General features: G+C 31.6%; 1 protein-coding gene across 6 annotated transcripts; it reads left to right on the top strand.

The window, feature by feature from the left end:
• The first annotated feature begins 3,138 nt into the window (after positions 1-3,138).
• On the top strand, positions 3,139-19,804 carry LOC123920112 (glycine--tRNA ligase, chloroplastic/mitochondrial 2-like). Of its 6 annotated transcripts, none has more exons than XM_045972255.1 (10): positions 3,139-6,355; positions 6,546-6,601; positions 7,273-7,399; positions 8,361-8,433; positions 9,473-9,574; positions 10,062-10,120; positions 10,213-10,261; positions 10,608-10,670; positions 10,751-10,839; positions 10,919-11,394. In XM_045972255.1, the coding sequence occupies exons 4-9, from the start codon at positions 8,365-8,367 to the stop codon at positions 10,769-10,771; spliced, it is 363 nt and encodes a 120-aa protein (XP_045828211.1). In that variant the 5' UTR covers positions 3,139-6,355; positions 6,546-6,601; positions 7,273-7,399; positions 8,361-8,364; the 3' UTR covers positions 10,772-10,839; positions 10,919-11,394. The 6 variants fall into 6 exon arrangements, with proteins under 6 accessions (XP_045828211.1, XP_045828212.1, XP_045828215.1 ...); XM_045972258.1 differs by having other exon boundaries at positions 3,147-3,275; positions 6,255-6,355; positions 6,546-7,399; XM_045972256.1 differs by adding an exon at positions 19,697-19,804 and having other exon boundaries at positions 3,139-7,399; positions 10,919-11,005.
• Positions 19,805-20,503: the final 699 nt, after the last annotated feature.

Raw genomic sequence — 20,503 nt, 5'->3', positions numbered from 1 at the left:
ATAGGTATCGCTTCTCAAATAGGTACTTTCTCTCTCCTCATTATAATATATTTTTGTGGGACCTACTTATAAAGATGTAGTATTATTGATGAGATATAGGGTCCGTTTGATTCGCTAAAAAATAAGGGACTGGACAGGACAACTGTAGTTGTAGTGTTTGATTGTAAAACTGTTTCAGGAACTGGACAAACTGGGAATCAATGGACAGGACAAAAACATAATTTTTTGTACCTCACTAAACCACAACACAACTTTTTGTCTGCAGTACAAGTTGTCTAAAATGCCAAAATACCATTTTATTAACAAAATATCGTATAAGACAAAAAAATGTTCAATATCCCAAAAGTTTGTTCTGTGCTGTTCTGTCATGTACTGTTCTGTCCAGTACTTACCCTTTAACAAATCAAACACACCCATAGAGTTATTAGTGGAATCGATTTAGAACTTTTTAAGAGGTGCCGTGTTGGAGGGATTGAGTACTTATTAGGTACTATTATTAAAAAATAATAAATGAGTTATGTGTACACGTGAGACCCAGTTAAGTACTCAAATTTGGGGAGCTCCATTGTGGATGCTCTAATAGCATAAAAGTTACTTCCTCCATCCCAAAACTTTAATCTTTTTAGAGTTTTGTACTTATATTCTCTTACGGGTTTGATTAAAGTAATGATGGGCTTTTAATTAGAAAGCAAGCTTTATGAAATTTAAGTTTACTTCAAATATATATATATATATATATATATATATATATATATATATATATATATATATATATTCATCTTTGCCATTCAAAAAAAATAATATTAGTACTACTATTTTTCTCTCTTAATAATTGAAGAGTGATTTTGGAAAGAGAATATATCTTATTGAAAAATTTAATGCAAACATTAATTTTCTTAACTCTCTGTGAAAGAGATCTCATATATTAGAATTTAGAATGAAGAGTTTAAAGAAAATAAAGATAAAATAAAAAATCCTTATAAGTTTAAAGAAAATTTACTTATAAAATGAAAAACTTACATTATCCGCCGAAGATTTTAATCAATAGAGTAAGTGTTAAAGTCTTGTGTTGGATCAAATCAAAAATAGAATTGCACCTCATGACATCCATTAACATTGACATATTAATTGGTCGAGAGAAAATATGTATTTCTTATTATTATTATTATTATTATTATTATTTTATTGGGGGCTGCTAATTTAGACCCAGTTGGGTCTAAATTAGCAAGGTGCACCTTTTGAGTTGGACAAAAATACCCTTTCTTTTTTTAAAAAAAAAAAAAAAAAACATATTGGCGCTGATCCAGTGTCGCGCGCCTACCGCAGGACCACCGTTACAGACCGTTGATTTCCATCAGACGGCCAAGAGATGATCTCATCATGGCTGTCGGATCAATCAGACAGTCCAGATCATCCATCTCCATGATAAGCCAGCGCGTGCACCACACTAGATCTGCGCCTGGAGAGAGAAAATTTCATTTTAAAAAAGCAGGACACGTGTCAACTGCTGGGTGGTTGGCGTGTTTTTTTTTTCATTTAATACTTTAAACTCAATTATTTCGTTGTAAATTAATTTTTTATTTTTTTATTTTTATACCAAAATTCATAATTTTTTTTTGTCTACAAATAGAGACTTGGTTCGTTTGATTTGGACACAAAAAAAAAAACTCAATTTTTCACTACCTTTAATTATCTTTATATAATACTGTGAAACCATTTAGCTGGTAGAATGGTTTCACAGTATAACTCTCTGAAACCATTTTACTGGTAGAATGGTTTCAGTGAGTAATTTCTTAATTGTTTGCTTCTGAAACCATTTAGCTGGTACAATGGTTTCAGAGCGTTGTACTTTGAAACCATTTCACTGATAGAATGGTTTCAGGGGAGTTGATTTTTAATTGTTTGCTTCTGAAACCATTTTACTGCTAGAATGGTTTCACAGTATAACTCTCTGAAACCATTCTTCCAGCTAAATGGTTTCAGAAGCAAACAATAGTTTTTAATTACCGTTTTATCTCATTTAATTAACGAAAAATAGTTTTAGGTCTCAAAAAATTTCATAAAATATACCAAAAGTTCCAGAATATTATCTAATATTTTATTAGAAACAAATAAAAAAACAATTGGTTTCAGAGTACAAATCTATGAAATTATTATTATTATTTGTTAAATGGTTTTAAATAATCAGCGGAATTTGTGAAAATAATTTCATGACTTGAACTAGGGAGAGTGAGGTACACAAGAGGGTTCTAAATAATTCATAGTACTTTACATAAAATTTTGGAAATTTTTTATGGAATTATAATATTTTTAATTACCTTTTTACTCATTTAATTAACTAAAAATAGTTTCGGGTCTCCAAAAATTTCATACAATATACCAAAATTTCCAGAATATTATCTACTATTTTATTATGAAAAAATAAAAAAAAATAGAGCCTCCCTGAGGCCGCACGCGCCCCCACGCGCCGCCGGTGAGAGTGGGCGTGGGCGACGCGCACTGTTCATCGTCCCTCCCACCCGTTTTATGCAGAAACGGGTCGTGCGACCCGGTTTTTGACCCGGTTCGATCTCCCTCAATACTCAACGAAACTCGACGTTCCTTATATGAATTTTGATCGTTTTTCAATTTTACAAAGGTTTCCGGTATTAGTTTTTGAAATCGGCGTTCGATTCGCACGTAAAATGAGGTCGAAATTTGGAAGAAATTTAAAAAATGTAATAGTTGTTCTATTGTTTAAAAAAAAAAAGGGTATTTTTATGATGCAAATTACATACATGCCCCAGTTGCTCTATTGTTTCAAAAAAAAAAAATGGGTATTTTTGTCCAACTCAAAAGGTGCACCTTGCTAACTTAGACCTAACTAGGGTCTAAGTTAGAAAACCCCTATTTTATTATAGTTAATTTTTAAATTTTTTATTTTAAAAAAAATGAAAATATAAGAATTAGTATTAGTAATAAAAATTTGGATTAAGTGTGTTTTGTTCCCTAAAATAAAGTGGCATTTTGGTCCTATTATTTTTAAAAATTTTAAAAATTGTTTTATTATAGTTGAAGTTTTAAATTATTTTAAATTATTAAAAGAAAAGAAATAACTAAAACAAACGGCACATTAAAGCCGTCGTTTCGTTTCAAGAACAGAAAAATTCATTCTTTCTTCTTCAAGAAACAAGAAAATAACGAAACACGCAAACGCTGTGGTGTTCGGTGGGTTGTTGAAAGATCAAGAAACTGGTATGCTCGATCTATGCCGATAATCTCTTCTGTTTGCTACGGTAATATTCAATCTTCTGCTTCATAAAATCAAAACCCTTTTCTCTTTCTTTTTTTTTTTTTTGATGAAAATGAGGGTATAAACCCTAAATCGAAACCCATTTTTGAACATTCAATCTTCTGCTTGATAAAAGGTATAACTTTACCCATTTTTCTCATTCTTGATCATTCAAGAACATTCAATCTTCTGCTTGAGAAAAACAAAAACAAAAACCTTAATCGTGCAAAAATGGGTTCTATGACATGATAATGTTTAGGATTGATGATACCGATATTTTAATTCATGATATTTCAAGAACATTCAATCTTCTGCTTGAAAACACGAAATTTTAATTGAGGAAAAGTGTTCTGTCCCGATAACTTTCAATCTTCTGCTTATTGGAAACTTGTTTCCAATATATTTGACCCGTTTGGTTTATAATCAATACCTATTCATAATGATGATGGGTTGGCAATTTTTTCATTCGTGAGTATTCAAGAACTTTCAATCGTCTGCTTCGAAAACAATTTTTGTAACAGATTAAATGTCACTGAATGTGAAAGCTAGTTGTTGCCGTAATTGCTACTCAAGCAATTGTCTCTATCGGTGTCCGCTTTTCTATTAAAAGATATTATGAATTTTTATTCATAATAATGCATGAATAGAGATATATAATCTGCTTTGATGACCCGTAGTCCCTAAATTCAATTCTGCAACTGCAATTAAAAGTGATTTTGTATTATGAACTTAATGACCCTTGTCCCTAATGTTTTATAAGTTTTGTAAGGGATGATTGCTTCAATGACCTTTGAGGAAAATGCATTACGAATGCTTTCTTGATGCCCAAAAATGCTGGATAAATTACTTAATGGCTCTGGTCCCTGAATGAGAAAAGGCTAGTTATTGCCTTCATTGGTACTCAAGGAATTGTCCCTATCGGTGTCCTCTTTTCTATTAAAAAAATTATGAATTTTTATTCATAATAATGCATGAATGGATATATATTCTGTTTTTATGACCCTTAGTCCCTGAATTCAATTATGCAATTGCAATTAAAAGTTATTTTGCATTATGAACTTAATGACCCTTGTCCCTAATGTTTCATAAGTTTTGTAAGGGATGGATCCCTCAATGACCTTTGAGGAAAATGCATTATGAATTCTTTATTCATAATGGAAAAGTTGGATGGTGGCTTTCAAAGCAAAGTAATTTTAATATGAAATTTATTCAAAATGTGGATGGATAGACTTTGTTCCATGATTTTTGTAAGGGTGGCCCAAAAATGCTGGATGATGCCTTAATGTGAAAGCATTATTAGCTTTAATGCTGGATTCTTACTTCTCAACATATATAGTGCGTGAATCTAACTCCTAGTCTATAGAAAGAAAAAAAAAACAAAATTTATATTTGTAAATTATCTGATATATGCATCTACAAGACTGCAAAAGAGCAATCTCTCGTCACATTTGCGATTGCCACAGAAGAGACCGAATATGCTCATGTCTCAAAATGCCTTGTCTTTGTTATATCTGGTTCTTACGAGGGTATCTCAGTGAAGGACATGTGGCATGAAATTATACAGGTTATGAACCTTTAAGATCTTATTTTTATGAAATATATATGTTGAGTTATTCATTCTGCCTTCCTTCCTTCCTCTCCCAGATAAGCTTTTATTGTGTTCTAATAAATAAGCATTCTATAACACAAGTACTTAGAATTTTGTCTCTGTCATTTTCCTTTTGTTTTGTGTGTCTGACACTCTTCTTATCATGAACATTATCAGTACTTGAGTCTCCTTGAACATCACTCTTTCATTATATTTTAAGATTAAAAGTCAAATTAGAGCAACTTTCTATTCCAAATTTGAAAATGAAGTCAGATCAAGAGGTATATGATTCCTGTCTCAGTTTTTTCTGCTGGATAAATTACTTAATGACTCTAGTCCCTGAATGTGAAAAAGCTAGTTGTTGCCTTATAATTGCTACTCGAGCAATTGTCTCTATCGGTGTCCTCTTTTCTACTAAAAAAATATGAATTTTTATTCATAATAATGCATGAATGGATATATATATATATTCTGCTTGGATGACCCTTAGTCCCTAAGTTCAATTCTGCAACTGCAATTAAAAGTGGTTTTGCATTATGAGCTCAATGACTCTTGACCCTAATGTTTCATAAGTTTTGTAAGGGATGAATGCTTCAATGACCTTTGAGGAAAATGCATTATGAATGCTTACTTGATGCCCGGAAAATGTTGGATAAATTACTTAATGACTCTAGTCCCTGAATGTGAAAAAGCTAGTTGTTGCCTTATAATTGCTACTCAAGCAATTGTCTCTATTGGTGTCCTCTTTTCTATTAAAAAAAAAAAGAGTTTTTATTCATAATAATGCATGAAGGGATATATATTCTGCTTTGATGACCCTTAGTCCCAAAGTTCAATTCTGCAACTACAATTAAAAGTGATTTTGCATTATGAGCTTAATGACCCTTGTCCCTAATGTTTCATAAGTTTTGTAAGGGATGAATGCTTCAATGACCTTTGAGGAAAATGCACTATGAATTCTTTATTCATAATGGAAACGTTGGATGGTGGCTTTCAAAGCAAAGCAATTTCAATGTGAATTCTTTATTCAAAATGTGGATGGATAGACTTTGTTCCATGATTTTTGTAAGGGTGACCCAAAAATGTTGGATGATGCCTTAATTTGAAAGCTGGTTGTTGACCCTAGTCCTTAAATGCTATTATCTATTGTGCTTTGATGGACCCTTAGTCCCTAAATGCAATTTTGCAACTACAGTATGAAGTGATTTTGCAAAGCAAAAAAAAGTGTTTCCTTGTATTTGATTGGCCCACTGATAAAGGTTTCAAAGGAATTCTCTAAGGAAGAAACGAATCAACTGAAGAATAGTACAAAGAAACCAACAATTTTGGAGTCCTCTATGATATTTATACTGTATTGCATCTCTTACACTGATCATCTGTATTATTAAAATGCAGAACCTGATCCAGCATTGAAAATAGATCGTCGCCATATTTCACCTGTTATACCCCATAATTACAAGGAGAGTAGCTATCCTGTATCAGATTTTACTTTTACGGTAGGCAAAGCTCACTTAAATATAAATTTAAGTTACTGTTTTATATATAAAGTTTATAAAGTTTTCACATGAGCTGTAAGTGCTATGTTTTTTTAGTGGCTGTTACAGTGTTACAGTTACAGTATGTTAGTTTTAAATACTTGTTTTTTGTTGAAGAATTGAGTGCAAACTATTTGATGTGTGCATTCAGAATTCTGTTGGAGGACATTCTGAATTTACTGGTCAGCACTTCAACCCAAAGATGAAGTAAGAAAATTATCAGTTGGCTACTTTACCTCATCCCCACAGCTTGCCTGTACTTTATTCTAAAATTCATGATACATATCACATTATCCAGAATGGCTGATGGGGTGCATAAATTCTACATCACAAGTTTGCATAAGCTGTTTTCTTTAGCCTAAATCCTACTACATAATCTTTACTGCTAAATTTCTCATTGATGGATTAGATTAGTTTGATAAACATGGACTTGTTTGGATTGACTTATTTGAGCTTATCTACTAACATAAGTTTTGTGCAGCTGTTAATTTGGGAGAACTTACGAAAACAACTTAGGACAATTTGGATAAGTTTTTTTCACAAGCTCTCCAATATAGCTTATAAAAATAGTCTGTATATATGAAAATAATTTATCTTTGTTTTATCTTTTGCTATAAAAATAGCTTATGTAAGCTTATATATAAGCTCTTATTATGATTGGCGTTTGTGCTATAAGTTATATATAAGCTCAATGGGCATCTGCAAATGTTATATGTTTTGCAATTCAATAAGGCATGAGATGATGGGCAGATGCACAGGGAATTTGCAATGAAGGCAGCTGTCCACCCCAAAGTTGCAATTGTGAACCTATAATCATTACCTGGTGTCTTGATTTTTCTACATTTCATGATGCTTTTCTTCATCTTGGTTTTCCTCAGTTTAGCTCGCCAGTGTGCCCAACTTTGGTTGAAGACTAGGGAGATGCTTGGCTTCCTCCTTGGTTTCATCTCAGAACCTGATCAGTCTGTAGTGCCAAAGGATGTTTTGAAGGCTGCATGTGAGAAGGTTAGTTTGCATAAATAGGTCACCAGTCACGCAATCACCTTATCTTCTGTAAATCTTTGGTTCTGCTAATATTTTGGAAACACTAATGCTGATCAGATAAACAGTTTTATCTAATTTCATTGATCTTGATTCATTCATTGATCTTTCATTTTTGGGTTACATGTCAGCGATATAGATATAAATGCTTGGCCCTTTATCTTTAGTTTAAGTTTATAGGGAAGTTGGTACTGGTCCTTGGCATGCTATTAGAGCCTTTATGATGATATGGTTTGGAGTTCACTCTTTGCATGCACTCTTCCTAATCAAATTTACGCACAAAATTAGTGAGGTTTATTTCCATCAGATATTGAAAAAATCTTTGGGATTTCACCTAATAACTTAAGATTTGAATCAATACTATGAATAAAAACATATTTATTACAAGATTCTGCTTCAACAAAAAATGCAGTTTTTTGTGGCTTGTTTCTGGCGATGTCCAAGTCATGGCTGCCTGATTGGAAACTATTGGTGTGATATCAATGGAGATTTGCTTAGAATATTGAGTAGGCATTGGACTTAATGGATATCAAAAGCAGCACATTATCAATATATGAAACATGATTTTACTTTGAGTGTCTTCAGTTGGAGTAATCAAGCAATATAAATTATAAAGCTATCTTAAATATAACTCTGAAATATATGTCGGGAATCATAAAGTTAAAATAATGAATTCATTCACATTTTCAATAGCAATATTGTAAGTATTTCTAGGTATCCACGCTTTAAAGAAACACTATTATCCTATATTTCATGTTACAATTACTGGATTTGCTTATTAATTCAAAACAAACTTACAGATATGGTAGGGGTTAAATCATATTAATTTTTAGCTTGAGTACACATTTTATTATTGATTATTGTTTGACTTTATCTATAAAGTAAAGTAAAATTCTAGCTTTGCTTTGCTTTGCTTTGGTTTCAGGTTCATGATCATTGTTCTTGCAATTGGAACTGAAGAGTTGCCACCTCAAGATGTTGTTGATGCAAGAAAACAAGTATAACTCATTTTCATCTGATTAAAATCATGATATTTTTACCTACAATATATCAATATTGGAGCTTCATCTCTTCCATTTGCAAATAAACTTTTACCTTTTTCCTATTTCTGTTTTGAATTTCAAGCATTTTCATTTCATTTTCTTTTTGAAACAGACTGTTGTCATCGCATTCATTATGCATTCACTATCAGCCCTCATTATATTTTTTTATTAAAATATTATTATCCTCTATCATTGTTCAATATTGATGATACTTTGTTGGTTATTGTAGCTGAAAGATTTAATATTGCAATTACTATAACGACATTGGTTAAAAGCATGGTGAAGTGCGGATTTTGGGCACCGCAGGAAGACGGGAATTCACTTTTTGAGCACAATTCTTATTTATAGATGCTTTTCGCTTTTGTAATTGATCTAGGATGAGTTTCTTGTTGATTTTCCTTACTTATCACAGAAAAATACAAACATAAGTATGAAAGAATAAAAAAGATAAAAGCGATGCATTATCATTTTGCACTTAAAAGTTTGTAGACAAGGAAAACAATTTGAAATCTTGTAAAATTAAAATCTTAGGAATTTTGCTTTTTATAGTAAACGTTATAGTATTATATATAGTTATATACTCTGATATGATAATTTAGAATTAGATTAGTGTTTAGTTTTTCTTGCAAATCCCTATTCCAACTTCCAAGTGCTAACTCATCGCCCATTTGATGAAGGCTCCACTTCCACAAATTCATTTGGAAAACCAATGTTCCTTCTATTGTCCAGGTCTTTTGTTTCAACTGTAGATGTATTGGAATTAACACAAATAACTAGTTAAAGAAACACATACTTCAATATCCTTGATTCTCACCCTATTTGTACCAGCTCTCTTTAAGTCCCTACTTAGGATTATTAGTAGATAGAATCATAAGTTCTATAATTGAAAAAAAATACGCATTGCAATTCATATACTGTAAAAGTTTCAAGTTTTAGAAACACTCGCACAAGAAATGATAGTAATTGTATCTGTTCCCTGCTATGAAATCCACAGGTTTCTGTTGAAAATCTTATCACGAAACAAACAGAACAAGAGGTTGAGGTTCGAGGTCCCCCTGTTTCAAAAGCATTTGATCAAGAAGGAAATCCAACAAAGGTTTCATTGTGGTTTAGATTTTTCTTATTATATCCTGAATTGTGATTCAAGAATGCTGCCTTAATTTAGCTTTCTTATGTCAGGCTGCTGTGAGTTTTTCTCGTAAATATTCTGTTCTACTGGACTTAGTATACAGAAAGGTTTTGATCTGAAGATTTGCCTGCTACTATTGCTAAAATATCATTTCCAAAGACAATGCGTTGGAATTCACATGTATGTTAGCTTTTTAGGTGTGTACTGTGGTTCTGCACGCAACTTGGCTCTATCTTCAGAGATGTCACAAAACAACAAAACACAGATAGCATGTTATAAACCAACTCTCTCAAAAGTTTTGGTGAAAACTCATGAATGGTTTTTATAACGTGCTCCCTTAAGTAACATAACACATGGATACTAGACATAGTTTAGAAATTTACTTTATTTTTTTAATTTAGAAGAATGAGAGCAACAATGATTTTAACATGTTTTCATACTTTAATATATATAGGTGATGTTTAGCAGGCCTATCCGTTCCGTTGGATTTTGGCCTTGCATGGAGATGTTGTGGTAATACATTGTTTGTCCATATTAATCTGTGATAATACCTGGATTGTCCATATTAAACCAAATTAAATAACATTTGATTTTATATTATGCAGTGAAAATTCGTCTTGCGGCCTTCGTAATACTACTTCAGCTGTTGTCCAGGTGCATGCCTAAATGATTTTAATCAATTGATTGTATGCTTTTAATTTAATTTTAGTTGGCTACTTGGCTACATGGATTAATTGATGAAATTCACTATTAAAAATTACTCCAGAAAACTAATGGGTGTAATTGTGTAAGCATTAGCAATTCTTACATTACATCCGGTATCAACGAGTCCAATCTCGTATTCGTGTGCATGTGTAATAGCTGCCATATTCTTTGTTTTATTCTCGACTTTTTTCTTTCTTAAGGAGCATCCCTTCCTCTCCTAACTCTTTGTTATCATCTTTGGTTTTCCTTAATGAGTTTTTTCTTGAATATAAAAAACTGCATACTTCATTTGCAGATAGAAAACGCAGAATCTTATCCAGCTGCAATGAGAAAGACTGGAGTCAATGTTGTAGTTGAGGTATGTGTAGATAAGTTTGTCAATATAACAGTTTACAATCATAGATTTTTAAAATATGACTAGATTGGTACTATTGGCAGGACCATAAGAAAAAATTGTAGAGCAATCTAATACATTAGCCGAAAGTGTAAATGGCCAAATTCTGATTCCGAAAGGTTTGCTTGACGAGGTGAGTTTTGGATGTTACCTTTGCTCAATATTATTGCATATTTGCTCTTCTTACAATTTTCATGTGCATTTGATTTTAGGTTGTAAATCTTGTTGAGGCACCTATTCCAGTGCTTGGAAAGTTTAAAGAAACCTTCTTAGATCTTCCAAAGGATCTTTTGACTATGGTGAGCACTTCAGTTTAAAGTGTGCCTTTCCATGTTGATTATTATACTAGTACTTCCCAGGGACTACGCGCAGAGGCAAAACAGAGAGAGGCTTGCGCTTTTGTACATGTAATTGGTGCTATTCCTATTAAGAACAGCACTTATTTGTTGGGATGACGATATGGGTAGGGTTCTATAGTACCCATTCCCATACCCGTGAATAGAAAAAAATACCCGTACTTATCCCCATATTCGTGTGGGTAACAACTTTTGCCCCCCGTTTCCATACTCTATGGGTACCTAAGTACCCATACCCAGAGCTGGGTATGCGGGCTAGCCCGCCCCGCATAAACCCGCATATTAAACGAGGCGAACAAGCCTGTCGGCAAATATAAACGAGTTATAATATTAAGTCCGAGTCCGGTCCGCATAAGCCCGCGGGTTAAACGGTTAACCCGCGGACTATTACCAAAAAAATAAAAAATCATTTTTTTCAAAAAATAAACTAAATTAGTAAAATATTGATATAATGAAAGCTTAAAAAAATATATTATTAATAATTTTATGTTATAACATATAAATTGTAACTAACAAATAAAAATAAATAAAGTTTGTGATATCATTGAGTTTATCTATCTTCTCTTTGTAAGTAATGCAACTAAAATCAAATTTAACTGATTCTTATCGTCATTTTTTTACCGTCCATTTTTGTGAGAAAAACTTTCTACATGTACCCAAAAAAGCATAAAAAGATTAACAGATTAACAGAAAAACTTTCTTATATGATAAATTTTGTAATTAATTATATAAAAAAAAGCAGGCGGGCCACGGGCTAACCCGCAAACCCGCGGATTTAACCCGCATAACCCGCAGTTTTAACGGTCCAACCCACACGGGCAAAAATGTAAACGGGCCAAAAAAATTTGGTCTCAAGTCCGTGCGGGCTGCGGGTTAAACGGGTCGGCCCGCGGACCTTGGTCCGTATACCCAGCTCTACCCATACCCGTACCCGTTACCCGCATTTTTTCTTAAAATAAATTGATCAATTATAAAATATCATATGATTTTAACAAAATTTAAAAAAATTTAAAGATTTTAATATTGACTAATGAAAATTATAAACAAAATTATTACTAACCTTATGTTAAGTTCATATTTATGTTAAATATTCACATTATTTTTGTATAATTATGTTATAAATAAATGTTTTTATTAAAAATATGTAATAATTTAATAGTGTTGTATTATTTTAAATTGATTTAGATATATTATTATATAATAATATAAATAAAATAAATAAATATATATTATGTGGGTATGGGGCGGGGTGGGTACTAAGGTACCCGCAGTGGCGGAGCTAGGAAAAAATATTCGGATGGGCCAACAAAAAATTATAATATATAAATTAAACACAAAAATTATATTGCATATAAGAATTTAAGTTATAATAATTGTACAAAATTGACTATAAATATGTTTTATTATATTATATTATATGTATACTAAAAGGATAATGATTTTTCTTAATCGAAAACAATTGTGATTTTTCTGGAAAAAATAGAAATTGTTAATGTTATATTAATAAAAAATTGTGTTTTTTTTTGTATAGTAAAAAATTGTGTTTTATTCACACAAAAAAGGAGTTTTTGAATTTATCTTGATATTAGGTCATAGGTAAACGAGTATTTTTTGAAATATTTTTATTCTATAGTTTAAAAAATTATGATATTATTTACCAAAACTAGCAACAAAATAATTATTGATTTTGTTTAAAAAAAATTATCCCTCGTAATAGTGAATATTGAAAGAAAAAAAAAGTAATGTAAAAAACTAGTATAATGTTTATAAACTGTCCAGCATTAATTGTTACCTCAACAACCACTCGGCTACCTATAGAATTTGGTATGAACACGCGCAACCTATTATATATAGAGTCTATGCTTGTAATTTTAATAAAATACCAAGGGCTTGGTATTTTCGTAATTTCACATGATTTTGGGGGTGGGTCATGGCTAGGGGTGTACATGGGTTGGGCAAATCCGGTCGACCCGGTCAAACCCACCCAACCCAACCCAAAAAAGTGGGTTGGGTCGGGCAAGTGGGTGGATATGGATTTCAAAAATGAAAAACCCATTAAAAAAATTGGGTTTCGGGTAAAACCGGACCCAACCCAAAAAACCCACTAACCCACTAGTGCTATGTTTCTTGAAATTTTTTTATGAAAATACTAAAGATTTTTTCATTTGATTATTAAATATTTTTTATATTGAAAATGAGTTATACTATTTTTTACGAAAATAAAAAAGATTGAATAATTTTTATAAACAAATATGATAACTTTTCGCATTATTTTTTAAAAATTTAAAAAATTTGAATAATTTTCATAAACAAATATAGTGATTCATGGTTTAGTCATTTGATATTAAAAAAAGCAAAAAAATCATTTGGATAACACGCTATCCAACCCGTAAATTAGTAGATTTACACACAAAAATAGATGATTATTTTTTATAGCGAAAAAAAGTTACCCTATTTTTCAAGAAGATACATTGATTGAGTTATTTTTTATGAGAAAATATGATGATTCAATATTTAGATATTTAATAAAAAAATAGAAAAATAATTTGGGTAACCCACAACCCAACCAAATCCAACCCGAAAATTAGTGGATTTACCCAACCCGGCCCAATGTTATAACGGGTTGTTATTTTACTAAACCCAACCCGGAGTACCATATGTGGTTTGGGTTTTGGTTTTGGCCAAACCCAACCCAATCCGGCCCACGTACACCCCTAGTCATGGCTAGTGGTGTACATGGATTGTGCAAATTCGGTTGACCCAGTCAAACTCACCCAATCTAACCCAAAAAAGTGGGTCGGGTTGGGCTAGTGGGTAGATATGAATTTCAAAAATGAAAAACCCATAAAGAAAATCGGGTTTCGGGTAAAATCGGACCCAACCCAAAAAACAAACTAACTCACTAGTGTTATGTATTTTGAAATAATTTTTATTAAAATACTAAAGATTTTGCCACCTGATTATTAAATCTTTTTATATTAAAAATAAGGCTTTAATGCAGTTTTGGCCCCCCAAGTTTCACAATTGCTTGATTTTGGTCCCCCACATTTTAATTGCTTGATTTTAACCCCCTAAGTTTCACAATTGCTTGATTTTAGCCCTCCAAGTTTCAATTGCTCGATTTTGGCCCCCCAAGTTTACCCCCTTTTGCATTTGCTAGCCCCCCGTTGAATATTTTGATTAAAAATTGGTTATGTGGCATTTTAAAATTAAATAAGTATTTAAAAATAAATAAATAAATTACAAATTGTTTTTTAAAAACTAAATTAATTTTTTTTTTATTATATGTAGTTCGCAAAATAATTTTGTTATATAAAAAAGTAAAAAAACATTTTATGAATAATTTTTTAAAAACTTTGTAAACTTTTTTTTAAATAAAAAATAATTATTAAACTTTTTATTAAAAAAACAATTTTTAATACATTTTTATAAAAGCAAATATTATTATTTTTTAATTAAAACACATTTTTACTTTTTTTAAAAAGTCACATAAGCAATTTATAGTCAAAAAAGTCAATGGGGGGCTAGCAAATGCAAAAGGGGGTAAACTTGGGGGGCCAAAATCGAGCAATTGAAACTTGGAGGGCTAAAATCAAGCAATTGTGAAACTTAGAGGGTTAAAATCAAGCAATTGAAATGTGGGGGGCCAAAATCAAGCAATTGTGAAACTTGAGGGGCCAAAACTGCATTTAAGCCTAAAAATAAGTTATACTATTTTGGTTTAAATGCAGTTTTGATCCCCCTATTTTGAATTTTTTGAAGTTTTGGTCCCCCTATTTCAAAAACCAACTTTTCAGTTCCCCTATTTTATATTTTTTGTACTTTTGGTCCCCCACTTTATTTTGAGTCAATTTTCATGATGTGGCAGATGACACATGAACACTACAATTACACGTGACATTATTATTTATTTTATTTCAATAAATCATAATATTAAAAATTAGGGTAAATAGGGTTTTACCCCCTGTAAAATGGGTGAATTTTGCATTACCCCCTGCAAAATTTTTTTTTGTGATTACCCCCCTGTAATATAAAGATTCATTCAATTACCCCCCTAATTCGTCAACTAGACATGGAATCTTTTTTTTTATGATGTGGCATGCATATGTGGATTTTCTTAGAATTTTTATTATTATAATTATTCCAAATCATTGTTATTTAAAATAAAATTAAAAATTAAAAAAATCTTCATCTCAAATCCCACAATTTTTTTTCTTCCAAAAAACAACTTTCATATCAAATCTCAGGAAGCAACTTTCATCTCAAATCCCTAAATCGAAAAAAAAAATAAAATCATCATCTCCACAGTTCCTCCAATTCAAACTCTTCCTCCACCTCCTCCATAACCACCACCACCAACAACAACCCTAACATAATCAACTCCTTCATCTCTCTCCTTCCTGGTCTCTACCTCTCACGTGTTCATTCCTTTGATCTTGGTGAAGGATATGGGTTGGGTTAGCAATTACAAGTTCAAGAAAAATAACAACAACACAAGTTCTCCAAACATCATTAATTGTGATTTAATTTTAATTTTTTGGAAAATCAACAAACAACAAAATTCAGATCTGAAAATCGGCGGAAATTAGTGAGAGTGATGCTGCAAGGAAGAGAGATGCAATTGGTGGGAAAGAGAGATGGACGACGACAGTGGTGGTGGCTGGTGGTGGAGAATGAACCGTGAGATTTTATGTTTTGAGAAACTTATGAGTTTTTTATGGTTTTGGATTTATGGGTTTGAGATTGAATTGATGAGATGAAATTTAAGATTGAAGATGAAGTTTGTTGTTGTTGTTTTGATTTTTTTTTTTAATTGAATGAAAGAATGAGTTGTTGTTGTTTGTTCTTCCCATGAGAGTGGTGAAGATTGTTGATGTTTCTTGCTGTTTGTTTTTCCCCTTTTTTGTTTTTTATTTTTTATTTTTTTTAAATGACATAGCTCAATATGTGGCAAAATAAAAATTAAATAATTAAAAACAGTAAAAAAAGCCATGTGTAAAAAAAAAAGCCATGTATGATTTCCATGTAAGCAAAATTAAGATTTCAAATCCATGTTGTTAGTTCAGGGGGGTAAAACAAAGAATCTTAATATTACGAGGGGGGAATCACAACTTTTTATTTTACAGGGGGTAATGCAAAATTCTCCTATTTTGCAGGGGGCTAAAACCCTATTTACCCTAAAAATTATTTTGATTACAGTAAAAAAATAATTATTTTGATTAATAAAATATTAAATAAATAAATTATAAGAGATTAATCACAAATTCAAATTCAAATTTAAATTTATTCGTCTATCAACAAAAAAAAATCCAAATTTATTCAACTTCATCACCAACACCACCAAAACCTTTCTCCGTTTCTTCCACTTAACTCCTCGTAACCAAAAATCTCACTAATGTTAACAAGAAATTTTTCCATGTTTTTCAATCAAGAAATCGTTCATTGTTTCCCAATATCAATAAAATTACCTATTTATTGTACAAGTTTATTTGTTCTATAACTTTCCTCATAGCATAAAACTCCAGACCTAAAGGGAAACCAACTCAACAAAGCATTCCCTAATTTTGAAGATGGGATGAGGAAGAAATCTAGATTTGAGATAAGATGATGATCGTAGATGAAGAAATCTAGGAAAATTAGGGATTTTTGGGATTAATCTCTTTTAATTAATTTATTTATTTAATATTTTATTAATCAAAATGAATTTTAATAAAATGATTTATTGAAATAAAATAAACAATAATGTCACGTGTAATTGTAGTTTCCATGTGTCATCTGCCACATCATGAAAATTGACTCAAAATGAAGTGGGGACCAAAAGTACAAAAAATTTAAAATAGAGGGACTAAAAAACTGGTTTTTGAAATAGGGGGACCAAAACTTAAAAAAATTCAAAATAGGGGGATCAAAACTGCATTTAAGCCTACTATTTTTTATGAAAATAAAAAGATTGAAAAAAATTTATAAACAAATATGATAATTAATCGCACTATTCATCGTTTAGTCATTTGATATTAAAAAAAGTAAAAAAAAAAAAAAAAATTGGATAACACACTATCCGATCCGTAAATTAGTGGATTTACACAAAAAATGAGTGGTTATTTTTTATAGAGAATAAAACTTACACTATTTTCTAAGAAAATAGAATGGTTGAGTTATTTTTATGAAAAAATATAATGATTCGATATTTAGATATTTAATATAAAAAATAGAAAAATAATTTGGGTAACCCACTACCCAATCCAACCAATAATTTAGTGGATTTACCCAACCCGGTCCAACATTATAACGGGTGGTTATTTTACTAGACCCAAACCGGAGTACCCTATGTGGTTCGGGTTTTGGTTTTGGTCAAATCCAACCCAATCCGGCCCACGTACACCCCTAGTCATGGCCCAGCCAGGCCACCCCTGTCTCCGCTACTGGGTACCCGTACCCGCACCCGTACTCGTTCATTTTTGCGGGTAATTACTCATACATGTACCCAAAATGCGGGTTTTTACCCTACCTGTTGTAGGTAATTTTTGCGGGTACCCTCTGGGTATGAGTCAAATTACCATCCATGATTATTTGACCGTAGGAAAGCTTTGGATTTCCGAATTTATCCAAGAGTAACTCATAATGGTTGCCAAGCTAAAGGCCATACATAGCTCAACTAATTTCATGATGTTTTGACTCTAATAAAAAATGTCAAAATGCCTCTGATTGAAAATATCTCAATTAACACTAATATTTTGCTGTATGTGATACTAATTGACAATTGCTGCTCTATAATATCTACATGTTTTCTTTTTTACTTGTTATTTGTTGAATGAAATGGTTTTTTCTTCTAGGTTTTTATTATTAAGTTCTGATCATGTTTATATATAATATAATGAATCTTGTCCTGCCTGAGTCTAACGACATGTTACGGACCAACCACTCGAAAAGCTTAAGCGTGGGTTAATTATGTATATTTTGTATCTATAGCATGAGGAACACTTTCATAGGCACAAATACAAACTTTCAAATTTAGGCATACATATCTAAATAAAATTTAGGGTCATGCTAACCGGTGCCCCCGGGGCACTGGTTAAGGAAACCAAAATTAGAAAGTTTTGAAAAGTAAATAACACTTTTTAACCTTTCGAGAAGTTGACTGCACAAACTCCAATGCCAAATTACTATTTTTGCATCCTTAACTAGTGCCCCGGGGGCACTGTTTAGCATTTTCCTAAAATTTAAAGATAAAAAGATTAATTGATATTGATTGATGTGACAAAATTATTTATGATTTAATTTTTACCTTTGATATGTGTGTGCCTATATAAAAAAGATTTAGGGTTGTGCCTATAGTAGAATTTCTCCTATAGTATCAGAGTAATCTACTTTTTAAATTTAGGCTTAATTAGTATTTTGGTCCCTTAAAGATATTTTTGGTTTTACATTAGTCCCTTAAAGAAAAAAAGTTTCACTTTGGTCCTTTAAAGACATCTCTATTAGCTAAAAATGTCATTTCTGTTAAATGTTAACCCCAAATGTATATGGTGGAACAACAATGTAAATGGTCCACCATAGACCTCATTAAAATTTTTAATTATAACCATTGAATCTTTTACTTAAAATCTATACCATTAGATTTTGTAAACCTATGATAACTAATAATGAACCACCAACATTTGATTTATTTTACTTTTCTTCATCTTCCCTTCTCCTTCTTCATCTTCTTCAGAAACCCAGATTTTTTTCTTCAAAACCTATAAAATCACAATTTTTTCTTGTTACTCTCAAAGCCTCATTCTTCTTCCCACAACACCTCCCTCTTTCTTCTTCCTCCATGCCTTTCTTTCCATTTCTTCTTCCAACAACACCTCCCTCTTTAAATCCACCCTCACCACCACCATTTTCTTTATTTTTTGGTTTAAAATTGAAGATCTAAAACCCAGATCTAACACAGTTATAAAATCAATCCTCTGCAAATTGTTAAGAAAGAAAGAGTGTAAAGATTTTAGAGTTCCAAATCAATTTAGTGTTATCTTTTGAAGCATAAATAAATTGTTTCATGTTTCATTTTTTGGGGTACAAATCATTGCATGTTTTCAACAACAACACATACGGAGCCTGCCATCAAGCTTTCTTTGTTAACTGAATCTCGAGAAGAAGAAAAAAAGGGTTGCAACCAAGCTTTCAACAACAACAACATAGATGAGGCAAGAAAGCTTTTTTTGTTTTATTTTTAATTAAAAGAAGGTGAGACACATGTCATAATATGTGTGATTGGATTAATCTGACGGGTCAAAACAGTGGAAAGGTAGGATGCAGTTCCTGAAAAAAGTAGAGGATCTCTTCCAATTGCCACATGTGCAAAAGTTAACGTTTTTTTTATAAAATTAACGGAATGGACCAATTTGGCTAACATAGATGTCTTTAAGGGACCAAAACAGAACTTTTTTTCTTTAAGGGACCTGTATGAAACCAAAAATATTTTTAAGGGACCAAAATACTAATTAAGCCTTAAATTTAACAAAGTTACTAACATTCATTTGATTTGAAATGAATTTTATAGGAGGAATGTAGCCTCAACTTGAGTGGATGTTGGATCCAATTATGTTTCTTGGACCTCGACATTAACCACAAATTTTATTATCTATGCAGGGCTCGTTATTATTATGAGCGATTGGCGCAGGATGAGGGTCTATGAGGGGTGCCAACCTAGTTGGGATTCTTTCTAGATCCTTTGACGTCATTATGCTCTTAGTTCACCAAAAAAAATGAAGATGCTATTATTAAGAAAGAATTCATTATTAAGAGAGAAAGAATAAACGAAAACACATTTAATCATAGAGTAAGCTTGCTTATTAAAAAAAAAAATCAGAGAGTAAGCTTAACTCTTTTATCTTTCATTATTTGATTATGTCTCAAAACCTTTTTAAAACTAAAGCGAATGCAAAACTATCTAAATTCCTAAAAGAGATCGATCGACTTGGCACAATCCCTATGGATACAAACTCATTCTAGACACCTAGAGTGTGAATTATTACTCGACTATAGACTGATTCACTTGCCAGACAGCAGTCAGACCCTAAAAGTTTTGAAGCTCGAGGGCACATGTGTGCATGTCGGGCCTGAATATGACACCCGTAAAAAAATTTGTTGTCCATTTTTATAAGATCCTATTTTTACAAGAGTTGAATTAATTATTTAAAAAGTAACTTTAAATATTTTGGTATTAAAAAACAAAATTATAATTTTTTTATGGAATTATATTTTGGGAGGTGGGAATAAGACATGCACTTTTTTTGTTAGTAGCCTAGTGACTAAAAAATTCACTTCAACCTATCGTCTACTAGATCTCTGTCGCTCGCGGCGTCGATCCTCCGCTCGTTGTCCACCCTTAAACCACCATCAGTTTTTCTGTTTTTTCTTTTCTCAAGCATCAAATTAGGGGTGTTCAAAAATTAA

This window comes from Trifolium pratense, linkage group LG4, assembly GCF_020283565.1.
Source record: "Trifolium pratense cultivar HEN17-A07 linkage group LG4, ARS_RC_1.1, whole genome shotgun sequence".
NCBI lineage: Eukaryota > Viridiplantae > Streptophyta > Magnoliopsida > Fabales > Fabaceae > Trifolium > Trifolium pratense.
The sequence above is the reverse complement of the archived record's forward strand: the minus strand, read 5'-3'. Positions and strand labels throughout refer to the sequence as shown.

Coding starts and splice junctions, on each gene's coding strand:
- LOC123920112 (XM_045972256.1), top strand. CDS start 8,365: ATGATCATTGTTCTTGCAATTGGAACTGAAGAGTTGCCACCTCAAGAT. Junction 9,575..10,061: donor AAGAAGGAAATCCAACAAAG/GTTTCATTGTGG, acceptor TAATATATATAG/GTGATGTTTAGCAGGCCTAT. Junction 10,671..10,750: donor GAGTCAATGTTGTAGTTGAG/GTATGTGTAGAT, acceptor TACTATTGGCAG/GACCATAAGAAAAAATTGTA.